Genomic DNA, 20,392 nt, shown 5'->3' on the forward strand with positions numbered 1-20,392 from the left:
GGTTTGGTTTACTTTTATATTTGGCCACTTCCGGCGGGACACCCGGAACCGGTTCCGGAATACTACCGCTTCAGTTATGGTCTGCGAATATTTTTCTGCTTACTGTTCAGCAGGTTATCGAAAATGCCCTGGTTTGGTGGGACCAGATTTCCCGTCGAATGAACCATCGGTCATTAAAATCGGTTGAGATTTACTGCCAAAAAGTGACGTAAGTTTGTTTGTGCACATACAAACATACATACATACACACAAACAGACATCATCTCTACTCGACGAGCTGAGTTGTTTGGTATATGTAACTCGACTCTCCGGGCCTTCTATCAAAAAGTCATTTTTGGAGTGAACATATAGCCTTTTCGGAACGCTTAGTGTACGAGAAAGGCAAAAATAGTTTGTCATTTTTTTTCAAAACTAATACAGGCGATAACTATAATAACTGTTGCTCTAACTGTGTGTGTAGAGATGGTGTGTTCAAATGTTTAAATAAATAAAAATGTGAAAATATCACTAGCCATGCCACATCGAGCAAAACGTGCTTCTATAAACTGTTGACATTCCATGCATGGAATGTTAGGAACATTCGTGATATATTTCAAATGAGTGACGCAGAATCAAAGGGGCGTAAGTAATCTACATGGTAAACTGTGAAAATGATGGTAGCAAGCAGTGCTTATTATTTCGAAACTTCAACTACCATACAATTTAAGTGACATTGACATTTAAGCCGAGCAAGAAATATAGCGTTCTGGGAAAAACAAACTTTATTGTAACTCGTTCGAAGTTCAAATGATGGGCGAATTCCAAGCTTTGTAACTCGTAACATAACTGCGTTAAAAACTTCAAATCGGGCGTGGGAACATTTGGGCTTTTATTTTCGACTCAAGCTTTAATCGTTTGTATCTTTAAGTGCTTTGGTTTATTTTTGAAGAAGCATGAAAAGGGAGTAACAGGAATGAGGAATTTAAAGAAATTGTTCTCGGAGTTGTTTTTCATGTCACTTATGTTTCCATGCTTCAAACCCTTCCAAATAGAGCTATGCATAAAAACGAAATTTTACTATCTAACAGTTTGATCTGCTGCGAAGCTCTTCACCAGATTTATGAGTGGAAAGCACATTCACTGCGACACGGTGATCGGCAATTCGCAAACAGATGCCACCTACCTACCACCGTTCACCTGAACTCGTCGTCGTCTGCGTGTACGGTAGACAGCAACCCCATCAGCATCATCAACATCTAATACAAACAACATAGCCTATCACAGCGCAGCGTGTTGTACACCATGCTCATGCTCGAAGTGTCGCTAAAACATTCACTTTTTTGCTCGTTTCAGACGAACCAAACCGTGGACCGGGGCTGCGACGAGCGATGCACCTGCGAGGAGGACGGTAAATGGCGCTGCGAGCCACGTTGTGCAAGGCCGTTTATCAAACGTGGAAAAACGCTACCGGAGGCCGGATGCTACGAGAGCCCCTCCAAAACGGACGATTGCTGTGCCACCCTGGTGTGTCCCTCGCAGCGGCTAACTGATGGACGGTCAGGTGAGTGATGGATGTCGTCTGTCTGGGGATGGCTTGGTGCGCTGAGCTGAGGTTTGAAGATTGTTGGCTAAGGCATTCTTGTTCTATATTTTTTTTTCTATATTTGAGGATTTAATGTTGGGACGATTTTTTTATGAAGGGTTTTTAAAATATTGAAATTTGTACACATAATACAGACGTTTTACGTTCAATGCATGGACTATTCCTTATCCCTGATCTTTGTAGTTGTACATGAACCTACATTAGCCGTGATTGATACCCAATAGGAGAGAAAGAGGGAAAGTAACGCTGTCACAGTGCATTGAAGTATAATTTGCCATTCCATATAACTCGTTACTTTTTACTAAATTGCATGCCGCCTTAAAATAATAAATAGATAATGGGTCTAAGCATTGCTCTCCCGAAATGTATCGAGAATCTGCCGCAGGGTGAACATCTGATCCATCATTGATTAACCCTCACCCCGCCGACGAAGGACTCCTCAATCGGCCTCAGCCTGTTAAACAGAATTCCAGACATAATGTTGTATGCTAAATTAAGAAGTGTTATTCCACTATAGCTCACACACTCAAGTCAATGCTCTTTCTTGTAGAGAGGGCAAATGAGACCATCCTACCAGCTAGCTTGCAGTTCTTCCTCTTTCCACATCTTCAATGAAATAAGGTGTAAGAGTTGATGCAGCTGTTCACTACCGTTCTTGAGAAACCCGGCCGGGAGTTCGTCCTTCCAACAACCTTGCACGCTATGTCTGAACTAGCAGATTATTAAAATTGAATGTACATCGGGTTTCTTTCCACAGAATGTCAGAATTCATGCTATATTATCATATGCAGAAGCTTTTAAAATATTTCATCGGGGAAAATTTGATTTTTTCAACTTTTTAGCTATTTTTCATACTAATTTGCATGAAATTCTCATTTTCGGCCAATTTCTCTCCCATACAAAATGTATGGAAAAATTTTCACCGACAGAATATTTTGAAACCTTCTGCAAATGAAAATATAGCTTGAATAGTGATGTTTGGTGGAGAGAAACCCGCTGTACATTCAAGTTTCATAATCTGCTGGTTCGGACATGGCGTGCCTTGTTGTCTTCAGTACTCTAATGTGTTGACGATTTCACAGCCTGCCCGTCGTCGTCGTTTCGATTTCTGTCTGTTGCTCTTACATTGATGGCTTCGTCAAACCTCCGCACATCATTCTGTTCCATACTCTCCTACGTCCTCATGCTCTCTTTTCTTTTTGCGGTGCTCTCTGCTCTGCAAGTCCGTGACACCAGCATCCGGCTTCTGGCAACACTCTTCTCGTCCGTTACTGTCTGGCACTCTTCGTCAAACCACCCATTCCTAGGTTGTCTTTGAGCAGTGCCTATCACCTCCCACGCTGCCTCATCGCTCCATGGAGAGACTCCCACAGTGTGTTGAAATTATCGCTCTCGTTGATCACTTATCCGGTCGTCCAACTTTTGGTGATAGTCAGCTAATGTTACTTGCTTAAAGGTCGGACTAAGGCCTGAGTGTCCTCTGCTGTACGTAGGAGCAGGGTCGTGCAATTTCGAAAGGAAAACATGACGTACGACAGACGTAGCAAATCGTTTCCCATACGAACGGACTGCTGTGATGCTTCATCTCTCACTCAGCAATACACTCGTTCGCTGCTGCAACAGAAACAAGTGTGTATGAAACATGGAATGATACACTTGGATTTTCGTTTCATTTATGAGTCATTGAAATACTTCAACATGCTAAAAACACTATTTAAACCGCATTTTTCAATAGTGGTGCACGCCAATAGAATGATAATGGTCCACTGCACGAATTTATTCTGGCCTGCTTACTCTCACACGAAATTTGACGTTTGAGAGGTGCCGACACCGCTCAAACGTCAAATTTCGTGTGAGAGTAAGCAGGCCAGAATAAATTCGTGCAGTGGACCATTATGTTTTATGAAAGAGGATAACAAATTCGACCACTTAAATCCAATTCTGGAGCTCGATTTGAATAGGTCGTATGTGCTTTTGTCGATATAAAATTCGATCAGTTTATTTTAGTCATTGTAGCAATATGGCAGATATTTTGCAAACTTTTAATGATGGAACAGAAAGCCTGTTTTGTGAGGATTCTGCTGTATGTATAAACTTTGCTCAATTTCAACGGTTTTCGCTGTAATAAGCGAATCCAACTGATCGAATTTTTAATCGACAAAAGCACATACGACCTATTCAAATCGAGCTCCAGAATTAATCGGCGCCTGTAACCATTGAGAGACTAGCGCGCACCAGTGAGACACTAATGCTCTGACGTGTGAAGCACAAGCAATGCGACCGGGTGGGAGACTACCGAGTGCTACGATGAGCGGAAAAGTTTTTAAAACGAACAGAGTGATTAGAAAAATGTATGAAACGGTTGAAGTGACTCATTCAAATGCTGCATGAAAGTGTATCATTGAAACGAAATTGTACGCCCCTGCGTAGGAGTCATCTCCATGCTACTCGGTCCATGGCTATGAGTCTTCAGTTTCGCACACTGCGAAGGGTCCGCAAAACGTCCTCCACTTGATCGACCCACCTAGCTAGCTGAGCAACTACGTATCGGTTGGATGGCTCTCGAGAGCCATTTAAATCAGGTTGCTATCCGACATCCTGGTGACGTGACCGTAGCCTTCCGATTTTCGCGGTGTGGACGATGGCTGGTTCTCTCAGAAGCTAATGCAGTACGTGGTTCATTCGCCTTCTCCAATTCCCATCTTCCATTTGCACTCCTCCCGTAGACGGTCCGCAACACCTTCTGCTCGAAAACTTCAAGGGCGCGTTGGTCCTCCGCACGTATAGATCATGTTTCGTGCCCATAGATGACTACCGGTCAAATTAGCGTTTTGCAGATGATTCTTCGTGTGACGGCCGTCGGCGAACTTTTTTCGATCGTAGAGTTCTGCGGAGTTCAACGTAAGCTCGATTTCCTGCCACAATGCGTCTCTGAATTTCTCTGCTGGAGTCGTTGTGGGCGGTCACCAGTGAGCCCAAGTACACGAATTCTTCAACCGCCTCGATTTCATCACCGTCGATAGAAATTCGGGGTGGCGGGCGCGGTGATTCCTCCCCGGAGCCCTTTGCCATCATGTACTTTGTCTTCGACACATTAATGACTAATCCGATTCGCCTGGCTTCACTCTTTAGTCGGATGTACGTTTCCGCTATCGTCTCAAATTTACGAGCAATAATATCAATATCATCAGCAAAACCAAGCAGCTGAACGGACTTCGTGAAAATCGTACCACTCGTGTTAATCCCCGCTCTCCTTATTACACCCTCTAACGCAATGTCGAACAGCAAGCACGAAAGACCATCACCTTGCCGTAACCCTCTGCCAGATTCGAAGGGGCTGGAGAGTGTCCCTGATACTCGAACTACGCACATCACTCGATTCATCGTCGCCTTGATCAATCGTATTAGTTCATCAGTATTTGTGCATAATCTGTCATAGCTGGTCTCGTTCAATTGTATCATACGCCGATTTAAAATCGATGGACAAGTGATGTGTCGGCACGTTGTATTCGCGGCATTTCTGCAACACCTGGCGGATGGCGAACATCTGGTCCGTTGTACCGCGTTCACCCATAAATCCAGCCTAATATTGCCCCACGAACTCTTTTGCAATCGGTGATAAACGGTGGCACAATATTTGAGAGAGTATCTTGTAGGCAGCGCTCACACTACGATCGCACGCTGATCCCGCAGTCCAACTTGTTGTCTTTTTGTATATGGGATACACGATACCTTCCATCCATTCCTCCGGTGATACTTCCTCCTCCCAAATCTTGGAAATGACCCAGTGTTGTGCACTCACCAGTGCTTCTCCACCGTATTTTAGAAGCTCGTGGTAGTTGATCTGCTCCAGCGGCTTTGTTGTTTTTCAACCGGCTATCCTCCCCCTCAATCTCTTGGAGGTTAGGGAATGGAAATGCGGCTCCGTGGTCATGCGGCTAGGGTCACCAAGCTCTTTGTCGCATCGTGCTGAGGAGCGCGGGTTCGATTCCCGCCGCAGCTGTCAGGAAAAGTTTTCGGCTGTGCCACTGGGCGTTGCATGCTAGTCCGTTGTCTAGTGTCGTGCTTCCTTCAAAGAGCGAAAAGCTCACTGGAAGCATTGAACGTGTCCGTGTCTTTTTTTTAAATCTTTCGTCCTGCGCTCGTACTCCTAGATCTGTTACCACGCCACCTTTGGTGCTTGAAACGTCGCCATTAGAGTGCTCATCGTAATGCTGCTGCCATTTCTTGACCACCTCACGTTCACTTGTGAGAAGATTCCCGTGATTGTCTCGAGTAGCGTTGGGCAATTTTGAATCGATGTTCGTAACATCGATGTTTTTGTTCCGATTTATCGATTTTTTTAATCGATATTGAGGCCCCACAAAATCGACCGAATCGATTTTTTACATTCGATTTTTCTTTCGATTCAAAAATATGAAATATCTCCTAACCTTTCTTTGAGAATGCCTCTCAGAATTATAGACGAATGTAGGATAGGAATCTTAGGATCCCTCTCAGGGTTATGGGGCAATATCTGGGGATTCTAATGGGATGTCTTTCAATACTGCAGGAGAATTTCTCTCATAATTCTAAGAGAATCCCTCTCATGATTCTGGAAGAATTTGTCAGGGAGTTCTGGGGATATCCGTCTAAGCATTCTGAGAGAATCCCGAGGAAAAATTTCTCTTCTTTCGGGAGAATCCATCTCGGGTATCTGAAGAAATCCCTCAGGATTCTGGAAGAATTCTTCTAAAGATTCTGAGAGAATCCTTGTCAGACAACTGGAGAAATCTCCCCCAGAATTCTAGGTAAGGGGCTGTCCATAAACCACGTGGTCATTAGGGGGGGTTCGGCCAATGACCATTTTGTATGGACAAATAAATTTTTTTGTATGACCACGCGGGAGGGGGGGAGGGGTTGAAAAGTCCCAAAAAAATGACCACGTGGTTTATGGACAGCCCCTAAATCCTTTATAGAATTCAGAGAGAATTCCTATTTGAAAAGTTTTTCTCTCTTTTCTGGGATAAGGTCTCTGGGGAATATTTCTTAGGATTCTGGAGAAATCCCACACAGGATCACTAGAATCCTTCTCAGGATTCTGCGTAAGATCCTTTTAGGATTCTGGGGGAATATCACTAAGTATTCGGCGGGTACTCTTCCCCAGATTCTCAGAAAATTTGGAATTTCTGGGGTAATCCCCATCAGGATTCTGGGCATATTTCTTTCAAGATTCTGGAGAACTTGTCTCATGATTCTGGAGAAATCCTTGGGATTATGTGGTTTTATTTTTCAAGATTCTAGGGCAATTTCTTTCAGAATTATTAATTAATGAAGAATCTCTCACGAGATTCTGGGCAGAATTCTCTAGACAAATTTGGATTTTGGAGAATCCCTCGCATAGATTTAAAAAGAAATCCTTCTCAGTATTTTACGAGAATCCCAGTAGAATTCTGTTTTCTGTGTTCTGGAACAGTTGCTCGCCCTTTCAGAGTTCTGGGAGAATCCCTCTTAGTAATCAGGGAAAATCCTTGACAAGATTATGGGGAAATTTTCTTGAGATTCTGTTGTAATAGTTAAAAGTATTCTTAATGCTAAATTCTAAAGAAATCACTCTCAGAGATCTGGGACAATCCCTTCGGAAGTTTGGGGGAGTCCTTTAAAAGATTCTAGGGTAATGTCTTTAAGGAATCTGCGGTAATTTTTTGTTTTATGTTAGAATTCCTCTCAGAATTCCAGAGAACCCCTCTGAGGATGCTGAGGAAGTCCATTCTAGAAGTTTTCGTATTCTCTTCCAGGGATAATCCTTATCAGATTTTCGGAAAAGTCTCTCTTAGGTTTTTAGATATATTTCTCTGGAGAATCTGGAATTACCCCTCTTATGATCCCTCTCAAGATGCTGAGGAATCACTCGTAGAATTCTGAGGAATACCTTTCGGGATTCTGGCAGAAATATTCTCAGCATTCTAATGGATTCCACCCAGGATGTTTTGGAAATTCTGGGAGAATACTTAAAATGATTCTGGAGGAATTCTTCTCAAGATTCTGGGGTCCTATCTCCCAGAACTCTGTGAGAGTATATCTCAGGTTTCTTTGGCAATCCCGCCCAGTACTTTGAGGGAACCTTTCTCGGGATTCTGGAGTAATCCTTCTTAGGGTTCTAAGCAACCCTTTTCAGCATTCAGGGTCATTTCTTGTAAGTTTCTTGGGGAACTATCCTAGGAATCCGAACATCTTTTTTGTGAGAATCTCTCTCAGTATTCTAGATGAATTAATCTCAAGAATGTGGAAGAGCCCCTTTTGGAATTCCTCTCAGAATTCGGGGATAATTTATCTAAGGATTCTGGGATTATCCCTCTTAGGATTCTGGAAAATTTTGGGAGAATCCCAAGGGAAACCTTATCGTAGGATTTTGAGATAATCTATCACAGGATTCTGGGAGAATTCCTCTCGAGATTCTGAGACAATCCATCTCGGGTAATCTCTCTCAGGATTCTGTGAAAATCCTTTAAAAACTCAGAGAGAATCCCTACCAAGATACCGGAAGAGTCTTGTTTTTTTTTTCTAGATAATGTCGCTCAGGATTTTGGTGTATTTTCAGCATTCTGAAGAAATCTCCCTCAAAATTCTAGAGTAACTCCTTTCAGAATTCTTAAGGAAGCTCTTTAAGGATTCTGGAGGAGTTTCTCTTAGGGACGATTTCTTCACCTCGGCTTAACTGGTAAGCCAGGCTTACCCACACACTTATTTCTGAATTGCCTGTTCGGTACTTTTTTGACGAGATTATAACAGCAGTACGATCTCGGTAGTTTCGGTAATCGATTTTACTGAGGTTCAATAAAACAACTGTCAAAATCGTATGGAAAAGATAAACAATGCATTTTTGCTGAACGAGCTCGGTGCTCAGCAGTTTTAATCTCGTCAAAAAATTACCGAACTCGGTAATAAAAACTAAGTGTGCATATAGTTAAACCTGGTTTAATGCTTAAGCCAGGGTGAAGAAATCGCCCCTTAGCAGTCTGCGGGAATTTATACCAGTACTATACGGGAATACATCTAAGAAGTTCTGGGGAATCTCAGGATTTTTCTTTCGATTCAAAATTATTAATATCATTTTTTTTTCAGAATGCACTGTCTTAACGTTATATCCATTTTCAAATCGGATTCGCAAAGTGTTTGATGTGCAATCTCAAATTTTGATATTGAATTTATTTAGACAAAAAAAAACATACCATGAACTTGAGCTACATGCAGCAAACGAATTATTTTATAGTTTTGTATTATTTTATAATATCGAATCGATGTGAAAACATCGATTAAATCGGTGAATCGATTCTGCTGATACAATTTGAATCGATTCACAAAAATCGATGTCTCAGCCAGATTTGCCCAATGCTTGTCTCGAGACATGTCGGCTTGTGGAACAAAGCCTCTGCGCAAGCGGTTCAACTTATCGTAGAATTTCCGTGTGTCCTTAGCGCGGTACAGCTCTTCCATCGCTTCGTGATCATGTTCTACCTGCTGGCGCTGCTTCCTCCGGAAGGCTGATAACCGCGCCTGTCTATAACGTGTCTCATTCGCTCTCGTACGGTGTTGCAGTATTTTCGCCCATGCTGCATTTTTCTCGTTTTTCAACTGTTCACATTCGCCATCGTACCAGTCGTTTCTGTGGTTCGGAGTCGTGAAGCCTAGTGCTGTAGCCGAGGCGGATCAGATGTCTCTCCAGCCATTTTCAAGTGTAGCTGCGCCAAGCTGCTCTTCCGTTGATAGGGCCACTGCTAGATGCTGCGCGTAGTCTTGAGCCACTTCTACGTTACGCAGCTACTCTATGTTGAGCCGCGGCGTTTGATTTCGACACGTGATAATAACTGTCGAAAGTTTTGAGCGCATGCATACAGCGACTAAAGTAGTTATCCGAATGTATATTCGCACTGCGGTATGTGCGGACATTATCCGAGAAGAATTTACCGTCGATTAGAACGTGGTTGATCGGCTGTTACTCAATCACACGTTGTCCCATCTTGCCCAACACTAAATAAATCCTGTTCCCAGTTCATTGGTTGTGCCACAGCTTTTGTAGAAGGTAGCCGCTCGATGCCCACTTTATGTCCATTCCTATAAAGTTCCTGCACACGCTCAGAAAACAGTTCTGATAAACGTGAACAAACAAACGCAAATATGAGAACAAGCAAATACACACCGTAAACTGGAACTAGTTCCAGCAGTCAATATGGGCGTTCCAGAAAACGTGACATCTAGTTCACGGTGTACATTTCTTATTGTTGTTATCGTTGCTATGCATAGTTCCCGTTTGTTCCCGTTGCCGTGACTGAGCGTGCACGAATATCGGAACGGATTTTTTTGCGTGCAGCACCACGATGTTGAAGTTGCGTCCTGATGAGGTTACCAACTTGGATTTAGCTGAGCGTGACGTAGCATTTCTTACTCAGCCGCTATATGCCAGAACAGACGCTGTTTGAGCAGCACCTCCATGGTGAACAGACGCTCGGGGCGTACCTCCTCCATCTAGCTGAAGTCGGAAGGACAACAGTGCCCAGGCTGCACTACCAGCTAAGCACACTGTTTACCCTACTGAGATATATCAATACTATTATAAATTTGATAAGTAGAAGGGTGCCAGAAGATTTCAAAATTTGTAATTAGCAGAATATCATATGTGATGTTCACATGCCTTTTTTTAGCAAATTATCCAACGCCACATGGACCCCACAATCGAACCAAACCAAGCGTCATCGGAACGTCCGAGCGGAAAGATTTATGATCGATTGTTATCTAATAGTCAGATTGCATGCTTCTTTTCTTTACGAAACGAGACTAATCCCGACTGCAAACAGAAATGCAATCCAAACAATAAGGCTTTGCATGACGGCGACGACGCGTACAAATCGGAAAATTGGAATTGCAAATTGATTTCTTCAACCTGCCGTCCGTCGTACGCGGAATCGCCCCAAACCATCGCATCACACGCTGCGGTGGTGGTGACCAATGCAATGTGCGAAAACCTGGGGAATGTGGCAAATGAAATTGGTTCGAAAAATGATCTGGAAATGGATCGGAGTTTTTGCACTGATCGGCATGTTATGTGAACGGAATGTTCGATTATGCGGGGTGTGAAAAAATGTTACGTTATTTAATTGCTCTAATTTCGGGTGTTTTCAAATATGATGCGGGCTAACGAAGGTAATTAAATGATTGTATAAATTTGTTCCTTGCAGATCACGTGGATGAATCGACGGACAAGATTCAAACGACGTCAACAGCGATTGTGACCAGTTGCATCTATCGGAACCAGTCGTACGACGTGAATGCCAAAGTTGAGATGGGATGCGACAAGATATGCACCTGCAACAGTGAAGGTGAACTGGATTGCGCACCGCGGTGTCCTCCGATGAACGAAACTAGATCAGAACACTGTGTAACAGTGCCTGATCCTAATGATGCATGTTGCAACCGCGAGTTTTGCGACGTAATTTTAGATGATCATGAGCAGAACGCTGGTATGATGATGATGTCACCTTCGACGGCTGCTCCAGCCCCTTCGACAACCGCCGGTCATGGTCATGAGTTTAGCGGAGAAATCGATCAGTGTGAATACAAAGGAAAGATGTACACAAAGAATCAACAATTTCACGACGAATGCAACTCGCTGTGTTTGTGTACGGACGCAGGTGTGCATTGTGCCAAGATTGAGTGTCCTTCCCATTTTGGACTGGACGTCCTAGATCCTCATTGCCTGCGATGGGAACCTGAACCTGCAACGTTCCGTGCGATAGCGCCACGTTGCTGTCCAGAACGTATGAGATGCGTTGAAAATGGGACATGTGTGTTTAAAGGTCACAATTTCGATAACTGGTCTGAGATCCCCAGTAACCTTACTGGATGTGACCAACATTGTTATTGCGAATCAGGCAAAGTCGAATGTAGACCCGCATGTCCTCCAGTTCCTGCTACACCTCCACCAAATCTACCTTGTAATCCTCGAATGGCGAGACTGGCACCGCTGCCCGATGATGATTGTTGTAAACACTGGACGTGTTCCAACGGAGAGCCAGCTATCACCGGTATGTTACTATTGAATGCAATCTTTGTTAATCACTTTCACTTTCGACTACCGTCTTTCACTTCTCATGTGTTCATATCTCACAAGCACTTCTTATACTTCTTTTGCACCGAATCGCATCATTTGTCATGATCAAAACACCCCTTTCTAATAATACCTTTCAGGGAATGATGTGCTTAAACCTCTCCTTATGCCCGATACAATCAATCAGTTTCTCCCGACAAAGACACCGAAAAGCGAAAAAGGAGAGAAGCCGGAGAAAGAATCGGAAACGTCAAAGGACATCCCCCAAACCGTCCCATTCTACCCGACCGTCGACGGAAAACCGCCGAAAGTCCCCCAGGAGAAACCCCATAAGAAACATCCTAAGGAGGATTCTAAGAAGGATCATTTCAACAACATCTACCCTGGCGGCGACACCTCTGGGCCAGGCGATTACGGCCAGTACGGCGATGGCCAGAAACCAGCAACCCTTGGTGTTCAGCGACCAGGCCCACCGGGATACTACGGTCCAGAAATCAAACCGGGCTACAACGACTACAACCCGTACATCCACGTGAAAGGTCCACCGGGTTCGATTCCGCTTCCTCCGGGCGGCCAAGTGCCTCATCATCCCCTCGACAAGCAGCAGCTGATCAACGCCCTCGGTGGCAACGCACAGAACATTCCACCGAACATTCGCATCGAGCAGCTTCTGCAGCAGATTCATGCCCAATCAGATCCCAATCCCGGTCCCATCCTGCATGGTCAGAACATTCCCTTCCAGCATCCGGGGGCGGCCTCCGGTAACGGTATCAACTACAACCAGTACGGTGAGCCGCTAGACATTGGACTCGTACCGCACCAAAGACCTCAATCACCACCGTCACCACCAACAGGTTTCCATTTTGCACACTTTCATGCTAGTTTCTGTAGTGTTTTCTCTAATATCTTTTCTTATCTTTAATTTTGTGTCGTGTTGTCGTGCTTGTGTACTGTTCTCAAAATTATCTGTTTTCACAAACGAATGTTAAACTTTCACTATTTACTCCAAACTTTTCATAACAACATAACTATATTCTACTATTCTAAAGTTCTCTAATTAAAACTAAATTATCATAAGGCTTAAAATACGTTTAACTTTGGGATAAACAGTTAAGATTTCGCGTTCATTGTCTCCTTTCTTTTTAATAACATATTTGAAATGGGCAATTACTTGACCTACATTAATATCAGTAGAAGATATATGCAGTAGCATTGGACACACTTGTATGAGAAAAATAAATCCTCGCTCCAGTCAACTTTTTAGATGCCATTTAGGTCCCATATGAATTGTGCAAAGTTCAGCGTAATCGATGAAACTATAATTTAGCGCAATCGGTTGAAAGTTTGCATAGGATTTACTATGAAAAATGTTACACTTACAGAGAAAAAATCCCAGAGGTCGCCCCTTGCCTCCTCAATTCAAATCGAAAAAAAAAAAATAAACCACGGATCAATCCTTTGAAGACCGCAAAACGATTGGATGCTTTTGAAAAAAAAGTTGAGATGAATGGCTCATTTTTTTGTTTTATCAGCAGCACTAGAACTGCCGCATGGGGTGGTGGGAGGCATTACCACCCCCAGCAACAGTAACACTGAAATTTTGCACAGTTCATATAGGACCTAAGCTAAATGGCATCCAAAAAGTCAACTGCAGCGAGGATCTGATGTTTGTCCCATGCTAATATGCAGTCAGAGAATTTCGCAGAATAGAGGATTTTCCAAAAATCCACTGTCTGAACCAAGATGTTTATAAGGAAGGTGTTAGCGTATAAGTAGTAAGTGGATGCGGGGAGTGCGGCACACTGCGGGGGGATGGAGGTGATAGCCGGCCAGTTTGTTTATGCTGCAGAACGCTACAGAAGCGTTGCTACGCCGCATCGGCAACAACATTCTCAACACGGATAACCAAAGTTGACATATTTCCATGGCACTCATAAAATGAGTAATATTCCCCCAGGTTTTAAATTTGCTCGTGCCCCCGCATTTTTGTTAATTATGAATCCAATGGTGATTTCTTAACCAAAAGAGATTGCTTTGCCGAAAATATTGCAAAATATTTGCTTAAGTGGGCGTACGAGCTAATTTGCAATTCGTGTAAGTAGGAAACACTTTATGAGTGTCATGAAGTTTGTCCAATTTTAGTGCTGAGAAAGTTAAGCGTGAATGGTTTCTGTGGGGTTGCTACGTTGCTAGGGCTGAAAGTTTTTGTTTGTCATCTCACTAGTGAAAAAAATTAAACACAAACTTGCCAGCTGTCGTTAGGTTTTCCAATATGGCGGATGGTGCAATCTGACATATTGGATTACCTTCCTTTTACTTACCTTGGTCTGAACTTTAAGAGAAATTTGAGAAATATTATAATTTTTTGGTTCGAAACTTGTGCAGCAATAATAATGACTGAGTTTTATGTTGACGTGTTGACTCAAAAAAAAAATAGGAAAACAAATCGAAATCTGAACTGATGACCTCTGTAAACTGGTCTCGGAAATTTCTGCTATAGGTTTATACCAAAGATTATTCCTAAAGCACTTCCCGAAATTTTTCAGGAATAAAACTCCCGAAAATCTCCAACTTCTTTTAAAAATTTGCCCAGGGAAAAAAGAACATCTAAACGTTCCTTTTGAAATTCCTTTTGAGATTTTTTTTTTTTCAAATATCGATGATAGTTGCGACTGAAACTTGGTATTGACTTTCATTTGCGGCTATCTCAGTCATACAATTTATTAGACGTTACTATGTAATTTATTTTACCCGACGTTTCGGCTATTGGATGCGGCCTTCTTCAAGGGAAAAATGGTTTGTCGTGTTCAAATTGAGAATGGAATTATGAAAAGAAATCCACGTGCTTCAGTGGGAATCGAACCCACGACTCCCAATTCACTAGACGGGCGCATCTTGCCTCCAAGCTACGGAGCCACTTGACCATCTCCGTCCCCTGGAGGCAACATAACTGAACTCGATTCCACTAATGCACATGGTTTGTTCCTTTTCACAATCCAAATCTCCTTCGGATGGAATTAGATGAACATCTACATGGCTCTGGCGAAGGAGATTTGGATTGTGAAACGGAACAAACCATATGCATTAATGGAACCAAGCTCAGTTCTGTGCCTTCAGAGGGCGGAGATGGTCAAGTGACTTTTGGCTCGTAACTCCTCTCGTACACTTCTCGAGAGTAATGCGTCCTGAGTCATTCCAGGCTCGCTTGCGATAATTCATCCAAACTTCATTATTCCAATAATTGCATCTTCCGCTGCTTCGGTGGGATTCCCCTAATTCATCGACCGCTTCACCTTATACTGTCTGCTTGGCTAGTGAACTTCAGTAACTTCGAATTTAGATTCCATTGCTTCAAAAAGAGGTTCCGATCCCACTTCTGAAATGTAGGGAAGTACAAACAAATACCTTCTGTTCCTACTGCGGTGTTCTTTATTCTGACATATACTACATAAGGATACATCTTAGCCTACTACAGAAGTCTGTTCTGAAGGGGTAGTAATGTTGAGCCTTCAAAATTTTATCCATGATTCTCCGTTGCAGAAAGAATTCCTCCTTTAAGTTACTTTCAGAATTTTTCCGACGAATTCTTTTTTGATTTTATAAAAGGTTTTTTTTAATTTTCTACAAGTTTCCATCCGGAAGCTTTATACGTATTTTCTTCATAAATAATTCCTCCCGAGATCTTTTCAGTGTTTCTTCGGGATTTCTGAGAAATGTTTCTCGGATTTCTGTAGGAGTTTTTCACGGAGTCTCTACCAGAGTATCTCCCGGGCTTTCTTTCGGAGGGTTTCCCGATATGCTTCCAGAGTTTCTCGCTGGATTCCTCCCAAAGGTCCTTCCGACGTTAAGCCAAAGTTTCTACGGGAATTTCTCTTATAAGTGACTTCGGCATAGTTTCCCATCGGTTTCTCTTGGGATGTTTGCAAAAGTTCTTCCAGTGATTTCTTCCAGAGAGTTTTTCAATATTTCTCTAGGATTTCCCCGCAAGATTTCGCTTATAGTTTTTTCCCGAGATTTCTCTTAAAGCACAGACAAACAGACGTATCACTTGGAACAAAGTGCGATTAAAATCATCGTCACAGAAGTATTATCGCCCAATGCTAATTACGCTGTGGTTCGCAAACCCACTGAGTAGATGGCGGTAGTGAGCAAACGTCAAACAGGAGCAAAAACGATGGGAGCGCCATCAGCGAGAGATTTGCGGACTACAGAATATTTGAATAGTCCGTTAGAAAAGGAAATGATGGGAAGTGGGTAGAGTGAGACGTCTGTTTTGCATAATTTTAACTGGATTCCTTCCGATATCTCTCCTGAAATTTATTACAAAGAATCTTGTAAGTTATCCCAGGAGACATCCCAAGAAAAACTCTTAGAGAAATTCTTGCGAGTGCTCTGGGTGCAACTATTAAAGATTTCCCAAAAGAAGCATCCAGAATCTTGGGCCAATTTCTGGTACGAACGGTTCCGGGAAGAGAATTCCGCGAAAATCTATAAAAAAAACTTTGAAGGAAATGACTAAAAGAACTTTGTGAGAATTATCAGCTCCTTTAGAAATCCCAAAAGGCACTCTTAGAGGACCACCATCGGAAGGAATTATCAGAGAGAAATCCCGGGAGAATCTCCAAGAGAAGTATCAGGTGAAACATAAAAAGAAGTTTCAGGAAACCTTTGGGAAATATTCCAGCTTAAATATCTGTAGACATCTAGGGACAAACTATGGGACAAACTCTATAAGAAAGCTAATAGAAATTTCTTAAAGAAATTACAGGAGAAACTTCAGAAGAAACCCGGGACAAATTCCAACAGAGTTTTCGTGAAAGAATTGTCAGACAAAAGAGGCACAAAACAAGCAACAAAGAAAGTGCGACGATTACTCTTTATCCCTACTGGTAACTGATAATGACATGATCTCGAAATTTTCTGTTGCAGACAAAAAGGAAGCTGAATTTGTTGCGTACTTTTCAACTCGTGAATAGTCAATTATTGCTAACCCAAAGTCGAAACTGTTGGATGATAGAGCTTCACCAGAGTTGCAGTGTTTACCGACTCGAAGTTACCGTTCGAAAATCGCAATGCAAGGCTTAAAAATCTCTAAAATCGTGGTGTACGATGTTAATCCCATTATTTTCAAGTTGGGACAAACTTATGTCGCATGGGTTTGTTTGTCGCAACAAATACAGGTTGCGACATTGTCATTATTGTTGCGCGACGGTTGAATTTTGATTCACTGCTTTTGGGGATTTCTCGGGAAATTACCGAAGATTATCCTCAAGAAACTGCTGAGGATTTTATCAGGAATTCTCCTGAGGCTTCCTCTCGGAAGTACCCGAATTATTTCTTAGAGTTCGTTCAAGAGTACCTCTCGAAGATTCCTTTGGATCTTTCTGGGATTCCTCCAGAATATTCAGGAGTGTTTTCTTAGAACTACTACTGATTTTTTGCTCAGGATTTCTTTAGAAATTCTCCGAGCCGTCCTCCCACCAACAGTTCCCGAGAACTGGAGAACTAGAAAACCCCTCCAGTAGTGATGTACGGCTTCTGGTCAAATACTGAATCTTAATCTCATAATTCGATTAAACAAATGTTCAGCCAAATCTAAAACAAGCTTTTTCATTCGATACACCACTAATGTTCAGAAGTTCTTCCATAGGAATCTCAAATTAGGGATGATCCAGTTTTGCTTGTGATTCCTTCAGGAATGCTTTCCGAGGTTTCCTCTAATGATTTCTTCAGACTTTTTGTGGTGATTCCTGTAAGTCTCATAGTTCTTTTACAAAATACTCTCCAATACACTTCTTTAGGATTTCCATTATGGAAACATAAAAAAAAATCCAGAATGATCTTCCAAAGGAAATCCAGAAGGATCTGCAGGAATTCCACACGGAGTTCTTGCAGGAAACTAGAAAAGAGTTCCCAGATGAATCCTGGCAAGAGTTCCTGACGAAATCCTGGAAGCAGTTTCTGAAAGAATTCCAGCAGAACTTTCCGGAATAAGTTCCCATAAAATCCCAAAAAGTGTTCCAGAAGAAATCCCGGAAGAAGTTCCAGAAGAAATCCACGAAGGATTGCGAAAGAGCCTGACAGGAAAAAAATCTGGAGTAATCCCTGATGGAACTGTCGTAGAAATCCCGGAAGGAGTTTCTGAAAAAAATCCCGGAAGAGGTCCTTGAAGGAATCCCGGAAGAACTTCTCGGTGGAATTACCGTAGGAATTACGAAAGGAAGTCTAGAAGCAATCCTAGAAGTAGTTGAGTTTCTCCCGGGATTAGAAGTAGTAGTTGAAATCTAATGCGTCCCCGCAATAATTTCCTCTGGTATTCCCCCAGCAGTTCATTCAAGGATTTAAGCAGCTTTTCCTGGGAACCACAAGCGGATCCTTCTTGATCCACCAATGAGTTTCATCTTGGATTCCTGCTTTCGACAATTCCTTTCTTCTGCGATCCCTTCAAAAATTCCTGCCAGGATTTCTCCGGTATTTCCTTCAAAGGTTTCCTAGGGAGCCTTTCTGAGATTCCACCGAGAGTTTCTACAGTTGTCTCTCTAAGAATTTCAACGGAGATTTTTTCTGTGATTCCATCTACGAATCCCAGGAATTAAACTTCTGAATGTCTGGATTGAAGCAATCTCAAAAGAATCTTGTAGGAAACTTTTGGAAGTATTTCAGAAGGAATGTATGGGGGAATTTTGGATTGAATACCTGAGCGAATCCCGAAACTCCTAAATGAATCTTGGAAGGAATTCCTAAAGAAATCTCGGTAGAATTCGGAAGGAACCCCTTAAGAGTTCCTGGAGTAATCCCAAAGAGAGCTCCAAGAGAAATCCCAGATAGAACTTCTGAACAAATCTTGACGAAGGAGATCCTTGAGAAATCCGCAGAAAGAACTCCGGGACCGGGAGAAATCCCGGATAAATTTATGGAGAAACACGAAAGGAATTCCTTGAAGAATCCCAAGAAGAAATCTTTAAGGAACCCTTTAAAACCGCTAGAGTTATCCCAGAAAGAGAAATTCTTAAAATGGAAATCTTCAAAGGAACTCGTTGTTCTCGATTGTTCTCATTGATAATGGCAATTGTTTCACTCTTTGCTTGAAACAACTGAATCGCAATATAACTCAGATTGAAATTAAGCCTTTGAACTCACATGCAGGGGCGTACAATTTCGTTTCAATGATACACTTTCATGCAACATTTGAATGAGTCACTTCAAGTGTTTCATACATTTTTCTAATGACTCGGTCGTTAAAAAAAAACTTTTTCACTCATCGTAGCACTCGGTAGTCTCCCACCCGGTCGCATTGCTTGTGCTTCACCCGTCAGAGCATTAGTGTCTCGCTGGTGCGCGCTAGTCTCTCAATGGTTACGGGCGCCGGTTAATTGGATTTAAGTGGTCGAATTTGTTATCCTCTTTCATAAAACATAATTATCATTCTATTGGCGTGCACCACTATTTAAAAATGTGGTTTAAATAGTGTTTTTAGCATGTTGAAGTATTTCAATGACTCATAAATGAAACGAAAATCCAAGTGTATCATCCCATGTTTCATACACACTTGTTTCTGTAGCAGCAACGAACGAGTGTGTTGCTGGGTGAGAGATGAAGCATCACAGCAGTCTGTTCGCATGGGAAACGATTTGCTACAGTCGTCGTACGTCATGTTTTCCTTTCGAAATTGCACGACCCTGCTCACATGCTTCAACTGAAATTGAACATTAAGGTTGAATACGTTTACTTTTGGTAAGCTTACATTGCTTCAACTTACTCGTCACGCGTCTATCTCATATAACGTATTTCAATATGTAAACAATCAAATACATCCATTCTTCACAGGACCTGGCCTCGGTTTCCCATCCCTGCAAGCGGATCTCAAGGTTCTCGCGTTGGATGCCATCGACCCGAACACCGTTCGTGTTATCTTCATCGTTCCGCAGGTTTACGTCGGCCTGCACGGTCGCGTCGAGCTACGGTACACTCGAACCCGAAACAACGATACCACCACCTGGCAGTCGCAGGTGTTTGCCCCTCCGGATGATCTGATCGCCACTTCACAGCTCGAATTTGAGCTTCCTGGCCTAGAACCGAACACCGAATATCGAGTGAAAATCACCCTGGTATTGCGCGACGTGAACTCGCAACCTTCTAGTCAAATCTACAATGTCCGTACGCCGTCGGATCGGATTATAACACCACCGCCATTGATCAACACCGACCTGCACTATCCACATCTGGGACAACCCACGAACTTCCTCAAGGAGATCATTCAAGATCCGGTGCTGCAGACAAACGATGTGAACGCCACATGGGCTAAGGTTTCGTGGCGTAAGTTGGACGACGAGGAACTTGACTACGTAGATGGTATACAACTCCGATACAAGGAAATCGATGGAATGGTGTACGATGCCACTCCACTGATCCATCGGGCGCTCAGCGAGTATACTCTGGAAAATTTGAAACCTCAAACGAGATACGAAGTCGGCATATTCTTCATTCCTTTCCCTGGACACGGTGAAGAAGTGCGGGCGGGAGAAATGCTACAGTTCACCACGGCCCAGCGTGTCGACATGTATGGCTTTGAAGTGGTGGTGAATGTTAGCAAAGTTAAGGCCAGCAGCGTCGAAGTTAGCTGGTCCGGTGTTCCATACCCGGAGGACAAATATATCAACATCTACCGCGCCATCTATCAGAGTGATAGCGGCAAGGAGGATTCCAGGTAGGATGGTGGATAGTTT

The 20,392-nt window shown here is 42.8% G+C and overlaps 1 protein-coding gene across 7 annotated transcripts in view; it reads left to right on the plus strand.

The window, feature by feature from the left end:
* LOC109433308 (putative epidermal cell surface receptor) overlaps nt 1-20,392 on the plus strand; it is a 177,761-nt gene that overhangs the window by 156,188 nt on the left and 1,181 nt on the right. For 5 of the 7 annotated variants that reach the window (XM_029873233.2, XM_019709737.3, XM_029873232.2 and 2 more), the window contains 4 exons: nt 1,333-1,540; nt 10,798-11,643; nt 11,807-12,520; nt 19,494-20,373. In XM_029873233.2, coding sequence (XP_029729093.2) covers nt 1,333-1,540; nt 10,798-11,643; nt 11,807-12,520; nt 19,494-20,373 — 2,648 coding nt within the window. The remainder of the gene's footprint in view (nt 1-1,332; nt 1,541-10,797; nt 11,644-11,806; nt 12,521-19,493; nt 20,374-20,392) is intronic. The other 2 variants (XM_019709738.3, XM_029873234.2) reach the window with 2 other exon arrangements.

Source organism: Aedes albopictus, chromosome 3, assembly GCF_035046485.1.
Source record: "Aedes albopictus strain Foshan chromosome 3, AalbF5, whole genome shotgun sequence".
Taxonomy (NCBI): domain Eukaryota; kingdom Metazoa; phylum Arthropoda; class Insecta; order Diptera; family Culicidae; genus Aedes; species Aedes albopictus.